The following is an 8,263-nucleotide window of genomic DNA, read 5'->3' on the forward strand; positions in this document are numbered from 1 at the left end:
ATACAAATTACTTAACAAATATCGAATCTATCATAGCTCTGAGGAGGTCGTCTTTTCACTTAAATGCTTACTATGCCTCACATTTCACACTACCTGTGCCACCTAAGATTCGGTATCATATTTGAACTGGTTTTCCACGTGCAAACAGGGAAGCTCATTCATTCTGCCAACAGGCAAATGTGTGCTGGGTGGTGTAATTCGTGAAACGTCACGTGACGCCACGACATTGCATGTAAAAGTTACGGTGAAGGTACGGTATCTCGATCTGTGTGGCAGAATGCGGTTTGATCAATTTGAACCACGTCACTAATCCACTCGATACCGGCAGCTCTTCCGAAATCGGAGTCAAAACAGAGAGATGTGTCTGAGTGACACAGAAGAAATGTAAACGATAATGCCCTGATGACCTTTAACTTGATTACTGATATCTTATTGGAGTACTCATCATTGTTTGCGTTGTGTCAATAAGTCAATGAGAGCCGCAAAGTGACAAAAGATGTAGCGGTTACTATCGATAGCACCCAGCCGGTGACGGAAACATTCCCTTGAGTGCTACATCAGCTTCAGTGCCCTCCTTTCTCGTCTTGGAGACCTGCCCTCGCTTTCGACGTATGCTGAGAGGTAGGTACAAGAAGTATTTGCCACGAATTCAAGGCAACTCGAATTTCGTTACATATTTTACTTTACGTCAGATCGGTATTGTATAGTTTTACCAAAAGCTGCAAGCCCTAAGCAAGTACATGTATGGGAAGTTAGGCGGATGAATCATCCACCTGAAATTTGCAACTTTGCCCCTTTTTTGCGGTAGATCAGAAAGTTAATTATCACATAGATATGCCGCAAAAAATCCAAGAATGAGGACTGTGAACCGAAGCCGATTTTCCGTGGCTGTATTTCCGGCAACCTTTTGCGCAACATCTTGCGCCATTCTCCGTGAAATGTTACCTGAAGCCACTAATGTTCTAAATATTTGATGTTCAGTCTTTGGCCTATACAGCTGGCATGCATAAGACTCAAGCAGAGTAATAAGCCGCAATACGAGATATGAAAAATCATGATATTATCTCCACGCCGCACCAGGTTCCATCCGTGATGAATGCATACCTGTACCTCAGTCATCAAATATGGTAGCTCCCTTCGAGCCTGTTACACGTTTATTCATTCACCCCAGTAAGGGAATAGGCAGAATCACGTGCACTGTGACTCCTGGTACACAACTAGCCACAGGCTAGTCGTGTAGTCAAGGGGAATAATCTGAGACCGAAAATGTCATCATATGTCTGCTGTCTCCAGTCTGATGGAGTCACGCGAGCCAGGTCATCATGCACCAAATTATGGCGCGCTTGATCCATGCATGCACCATAAGTTTCGAGTCAGCCACATGTCGAGTGGCGGACGTTTTATGACATTGTAGACGTTGCGCTTATCTCTAATCTTGTCTTGCTTTATGTCTGACTCCTGAAATATTTGAGGTACGCGCAATCAGCGTACGAAATAGATACTGGCAGACGTTGAAAGCACGGCAACAACCGGAGCTCAGCAAACCGAGTGCTCTGCCAGACGACCAAGCGAGGGGAAAGCACCACTGGACTACATCGCAGCTGGAAAATAAGTCTGGTAAGATGACGATGCAATTGAACCATGACGAATGCCCCCACTGATGGGGGTGACGTAACAGCGTTATCGAGCTGTGCATCCAGTTCTGAGGCAATGCAATATCACATTTCGTCTTGGGCACTGGCACGGGGTCGGAAAATCCAACCAGACATTGGTGTTGTCCCCGTGTGGGAAAATCCTGCATGATACTGTGGGTGAACAATCGTAGTCAGTGTTTGTGTACATTGGTGGGAGCAGTTTGTGTTTGGGGGCGCCGTGTATCCCGTGGGGTAAGCCGAGTATGCAAGCATTTGTTGGATTCAGAGCTCAATGAAATAACGTTTTCTTACCACAAACGCACTACATTTTGTAGAATTGCACAATGCAAGCCGACAAGGTCGTAAAATATAACTGATATCGCAAAATGTTCACCGGGAAGAAGCAGCGTTCGGCACAAAAGATGCAAGGAAGAAAGATGATGAACACCTCGTCTACCTTTTCCCGTCAATGATCCACAATGTGCTGCTCCGCTGCTCAAACAAAAGTACCTTGGTAGAACAAAGCTTTGAGACCTGACCTGAGAACATTCTGTCGGACAAGGACCGAGATATACGCCCGTGGGCAGCCAAGGCCCACCCAAAGAGATGCAAGGGCCTACTAATAGATGCGCTGCCAGACTTTAAGCCGTTGTCACAGGTTATTAATCAGTTGGGGTCAGAAACATGGGGCGTTTAGGCTAACATGAAGTCTGAACATTTTGCTTGGATCTTTTTCAGGGATCAGTACCCATGCTACGAAGTGAGCACACGTGGTTGTGCACCAGCCCTGACTCACCATCCGATCATGACATGTCGGGTCAACAGGAGAATTTTGCGAAAAGAGGCCTAATGTGCCTCAGTTCTCACCACTGTATGTTCTGTCTCCTGGCGCCATCTGACTTTTCCGGGGGGGGGGGGGGGGGGAGGGAGGGGAGTGCGCTGTTACCGGCCGCATGCAACCCGGTTTGGGTCTTAATAGGCCATTTTGTCATACAACGCTATGGCCATGATTTCGATATTTCAACGTATTTGCGTGTTTGTGTACGGTATCTATACGATTGCTATTGTACGACTGTTGCTATTGCCATTGCTGACACGATTTTTCAGTGAGTGCTTGTGCACCTGAAAGAACGTAAGGTGCGATTACCACATCTCTCTCTCTCTCTCTCTCTCTCTCTCTCTCTCTCTCTCTCTATCTCTCTCTCTCTCTCTCTCTATCTCTCTCTCTCTCTCTCTCTCTCTCTCTCTCTCTCTCCTCTCCTCTCTCTCCTCTCTCCTCTCTCTCTCTCTCTCTCTCTCTCTCTCTCTCTCTCTTCTCTCTCTCTCTCCTTTCTATATATATATATATATATATATATATATATAGAGATATATATATATAATATATATATATATGAGAGACGAAGTAATACAAGTTATGGATAACATGGTTTGCAGTTTGCTCACGAATGTGTCTGTGCGCGTGTTGGCCATAACGTGTGTGTATGATAGTGAACATAATGAAAAAATAAAAAGAAGGCTATTGTGCCGCCCACCGGCTCCAGTCGCCGTTTCTCTTATCCGGAGTCAACTTTGTTTACCCTGCCCTTGCTAGCCATCTCTTTTCGCCGGCGGGCTGCTGGCATGTGCACTGCCTTCGCTCAGCCGTCACTTCCGTTTGGCTATAATCCTGTGCTCTTTCAGAGCAACGGAGGGAGTGGCCGGAAGCATGCGGCTCGTGGGTGGCGCCGGCGCCGCCGTAGCGCTCGGAGCCCGCTGCCTGCTGCTGTCGGCGGAGCCGACGGCCGCGGCGGTCTCGCAGGCTTCCCTGCAGACAGTGGCCGACTCGCTGAGCCGAGACCAGTGCGTGCAGCTGTACCGCACCTTGAGGCCGGCCGCCGGCCGTCTGGACCGCTCCTGCATCCGCCTGTTGCGCGCCTGGGGCAGACGCGACGGCGATGCCCCCGCCCTGCGCGATGCGCTGCGGGACCTCGGCCAACCAGAGCTTGCGCGGGGCGTCGTTAGAAGTCAGGACGAGCAGGGTTCTGCGCTGATCGCGGACAGCCTGCGGGAAGTGGCGGCGGAGGCTGCAACGGAGGATCAGGAGAACAACGAGGATGATGAGGACAGTGACGACTCTGACTCGCGGCCGGCCGGACGTGACCGGCCGGCCGAACGGGACGGTTTTGGCGCGGCTGGAGTGACTCTCTTGCTCACCCTTGCCCTGCTTCTGGCTGTGTTTGGCTGCTTCTGCGCCGGCCGCGCCGTTTGCCCGGCGCTGGCCGGCTATGATCCCGCCGCGCGCCGGCGACGCCAGCAGAGTGTCTCGAGCCGCGTCGACCGCATGCTGCGCGCCCAGAGACTGCGAGGCAAGCTCGCGCTGGTGACGGGCCTGACATCTGGCGGTAGCAGGGGAAAACACGGGTACGGAGGGATGCCCGCTATAGAAGGCGAACCGTCTGCGGCGACTGACGAGGAGAAGGCACCTTCGATCGAGAACATTGCCATTTGATGTCTGGTCCATGCCTGATGTATGATGGGCTAGCTGAATCATATTAACTTCATGCCTCCGCATCTTCACTGCTCTTCTAACGACCAACTTCGGACGGAATTCATTCGCGCTTTGAATGCTTTGAACACATTGAAAAACCTTCGGTACTGGAACCGCCATAGTAATCATGGGTGGCACTGACTGCGGCTCTTGGCTACCGTCAGCCGCTCCACCGCCTGTCAGTGCGTCAGCAGTCAGGAAGCCGACGCAGATTGCCGGAGGAGCACTGGCCAGGTCCTGCAGGAGAGCGCTGGACGCGATGGAGGGGTACGAGGCGGACAGGCGCGTTCGCGATGCCAAGTGGGTGCATTTAGCGGGTCTTGAGGGGGTAAAGGCAGCCGACCGACTGCATGGAGCAGATCATGAGGCCGCCACCACTGGGGAGGCCGTCCCACAGCCCAGGAGATGCGTGAAGGCGTCCTCGAATCGCTCTCAGCCGAGGAGCCGCATGAGCCCTGCGCCGCCGCCACGGGCCGGCGCTTCGCTCCCTGAGAGTAGTGTTAGAGAAGTTGCCGGTGGGCACGGAGGCTGCACTGGTATCGCACCAGCGTGTCAAACATACGGTGCTCCGTGTTGTGACCGTTAATGTTGCTACAGTCGCACTGGCGTATCGGAACAGCTAGCTGCGATGGTACTGTGAATTGTGTTTGTTTATGTGTTAGCAGTAACAGATGAGGTTGCGTCCTTCGGCTGAAGAGACTAGTTTCTTAAATAATTTTGTCTCACAGAAAGATATAAACCCATGTTGGTTTGTGGAAACGAATGTAGCGAATTTAGAACTCGGAAGGCTGCAAAAGTCATGCAAATTGCAGCGAGCACAATTTTGTCCCGGGCCTAGAGGTGGGTGATGCCGTCACATGAGCGCCGTCTTCAAGACAATGGCCGTGTGGGGCCAGCGTAGGCGGAGATCCCTCGTGAAACCATGAAATTGGTACACACACCCGTTATAAGCTTTCTGCGGTGTGTTCAGTTCCATGGCTAAAGCCATTCACGACTTCTTAAGCCCGCTAAAACACGTATGGTTAACGTTGAGTCGCAATACATGCATTGCAATCAAAAGCGATTCCAATGTCTGCCAGTGGTGCCGTAGACTGATGTCCTTTCCGTGATACTGACGATCAAAAGCGATTCCGATACCCTCCAGTGGTGCCGTAGACTGATGCCCTTTCCGTGATATTGACGATCGAAAGTGATTCCAATACCTGCTGGTGGTGCCGTAGACTGATGTCCTTTCCGTGATATTGACGATCAAAAGTGGTTCCGATACCCGCCAGTGGTGGCGTAGACTGGTGTCCTTTCCGTGATATTGACGATCAAAAGTGATTCCAATACTTGCTGGTGGTGCCATAGACTGATGTCCTTTCCGTGATATTGACGATCAAAAGCGACTCCAAAACCTGGCAGCGGTGCCGTAGACTGGTGTCTTTTCCATGATATTGACGATGCTGCAGGAAGGAGATGAATACATTGCATTACACGGTAAAATCCGGTAGTTGAACAGCCTATGGAACAACAGCCAAATGTCAACCTCAAGATCGGTGACATTCTATGCCCCAGACCTCCTCACGCAACTGGCTTTAACCTAGATGCTTCCCCAAACAAAAGGCCACTCGGAGTAATTGCAGATCAGTGGCTATCTCTGACATTTTGAAGATTGAAATGATCATAAGGCATTGAAATTATTTTGATATGTGAGTCGAAAATCAGCGTCATAAATTATCCCAGGCGGCATGCTCCCAAGTAGAAGGTTGATCGAGATCTAATTAGGTCAATGACTTCCCCGACTTTCATGAATTTGAAATAAAAGTTTCCTGGTGTAAAAAGTGGTTTGCTTTTGACCCTGACCGGACCTCATTGCCTGACTCAGTGTCAGTGCAAATAGTTGTCATCCTATCTGCAATCGTTGATTTGTCTTAGAAACCTTTTCCAGATTTATATGACTTCGATGATGTCACACTATATCTTCGATGATGATGTAGCACTCTGTTGTCAAATCAGTTTGAACGACTGCCTAAGATGCGTCTTCGCTGACGACCGTGGCCTGCCTTTGACCTGCTACAGGTCACAGACTTCAACCTGTATATCCAATGTTCCAGGGCAAATGTTGGGCTTTTTAATAGCCACAGGTATACGAGGTTTGACGTCGCCACACTACACCGTTCAAATTCATTCTGGACAAAACAACTTGGGAAGTTCAGTTGGTCTATTCAAACAGGTTGCCAGAGGCCCCAGTGGCGCTTGAGGACTTCTTTAAAACTTTGTCGAAGGACCCTCTGCGATCTGGATATCTAACATTGTTGTCAAAAGGTGTCGCAAAATCTGGGATCTTTGCTGTGCTGTCAAAGAAGTCCGTCAAGTTAGGACATATTGTAGCTCATGCGCCGACTCACGATAATGGTTTTGTCCTTAGCTTAGAGATGCCGGCGCCAGTGCACGGGAAGTAAGATTTGGCTTTGATTTCTGAAGCACGAGATTTGGTAGTTACGTGATTGCTCAACAGGACGCTCCTTGCACTGTCTGCTTTAACATTTTGAAACCTGACAGTTTTGCAGGTGGACAAACCGGCTTGTTACTGACTGACTTGCTTATCACAACGTTCTATGCGTCGACGTCACCGGGACCGGGACTACCACCACCGGGACTACCACCAGGACTGCCACCGGGACTGCCACCGGGACAACCACCAGGACTACCACCAGGACTGCCACCAGGACTGCCACCGGGACTGCCACAAGGACTACCACCAGGACTGCCACTGGGACAGCCACCAGGACTACCACCATGACTGCCACCGGGACTGCCACCGGGACTGCCACCGGGACTGCCACCAGGACTGCCACCAGGACTGCCACCAGGACTGCCACCAGGACTACCACGGGGACTGCCACGGGAACTGCCACGGGGACTGCCACCGGGGCTCACCGGGACTGTCACGGGGACTGCCAACGGGACAGCCACCGGGACTGCCACCGACGCTGACACCAGGACTACCACCGGAAATGCCACCGAGACTGCCGCCAGGACTACCACCGGAGCTGCCACCGGGACTGCCGCCGGGACTACCAACGGGGCTGCCTCAGAAGTGCTCCTGGCATCGCACCCGGCCCTAACACTGATTTGAATCACCACGAATCTGGTAAGCATTGAACCCTTGCCTGAAGCGAGCGCAAGCTGGGCCATGTTCTTTTGCACTGGACCGGGGAGGATGGGAAGCAAAGGCATTCAGAGCAGCTCTTCCGGATAACGTGGTCAGTAGCGTACTCTGGACCAGCACTGTTTGATTGCGCCCTCAGTTTCACCTGTATCTGAATGGCTTGTTTTTTTTATGCGTTAGCGGTGTGCTGTGAAATATCGGGTCACACCGGCGCGTGGTCGTTTCGCAAACATCTGTTTAATCATCATGGTCACACACATTAAGAAGTGGCGTTTATTCGAAGTGAGCATGGCTGCCATTCAATCAAATATTCAAACCATCAGTCGCGTACGAGAACCGCCGAGCGATTCGAAGTGAAACGGAACAGATTGTGCACTTGCTGTGTGAACCAAAGTCCAACACTAGTCAAGCGCGTTTAGAGGCATGCCATCATGAACTGCAAACCAGACCAGTAGCCAGACACAGGGAGGCACGCCAGTAGCGCTCTGGAAAAATTGTGTTGAATGAAAGGCGCATAATTAGACAGAGCACTAAAAAAACTGCTGAAAAGCACATACATGTCATGCGGTGAGGTACGTGTGCTGCGTGGCGCTGTGCTTTGTTCACTACAGCGTGTTTCAGATTGACCAAGTTGGTTTTGCTTCAACTATCAGTTTCAATTCTGCGACAGGGTACTCGAACCCTGATGCATAGTTATCTGCTGTCTAGCATCCACGTATTTTTGGTGGAGATGTCTACTATGTATTGGGTGTTGATGTCACACATTAGCTGGGGTGGCAAAACGGACCGGTATTCAATTATAACTTGCAGAATGGTAACTTCAGGGTGCTCTCCAGCGCTCCAAAATTCTTTAACTCCTTACAACCCGCTGCGCTTAGCCCCGGAAACCCCGGAGAACTTTGGACAGGATGCGTGAGAGGTGCCTGTCGATCAGCTTGTGCAGTT

The 8,263-nt window shown here is 50.8% G+C and overlaps 1 protein-coding gene across 2 annotated transcripts; it reads left to right on the top strand.

The window, feature by feature from the left end:
• Positions 1-297: 297 nt before the first annotated feature.
• Positions 298-4,376, top strand: LOC119095993 (uncharacterized). 2 transcript variants are annotated; one of them, XM_037218861.1, is made up of 3 exons: positions 298-621; positions 1,473-1,617; positions 3,318-4,376. In XM_037218861.1, exon 3 carries the CDS (start codon positions 3,343-3,345, stop codon positions 4,123-4,125), a length of 783 nt encoding a protein of 260 aa, XP_037074756.1. In that variant the 5' UTR covers positions 298-621; positions 1,473-1,617; positions 3,318-3,342; the 3' UTR covers positions 4,126-4,376. The 2 variants fall into 2 exon arrangements, with proteins under 2 accessions (XP_037074756.1, XP_037074757.1); XM_037218862.1 differs by having other exon boundaries at positions 1,499-1,617.
• Positions 4,377-8,263: the final 3,887 nt, after the last annotated feature.

Source organism: Pollicipes pollicipes, unplaced genomic scaffold (assembly GCF_011947565.3).
Source record: "Pollicipes pollicipes isolate AB1234 unplaced genomic scaffold, Ppol_2.1 Scaffold_4219;HRSCAF=4965_pilon_pilon_pilon, whole genome shotgun sequence".
Classification (NCBI taxonomy): domain Eukaryota; kingdom Metazoa; phylum Arthropoda; class Thecostraca; order Pollicipedomorpha; family Pollicipedidae; genus Pollicipes; species Pollicipes pollicipes.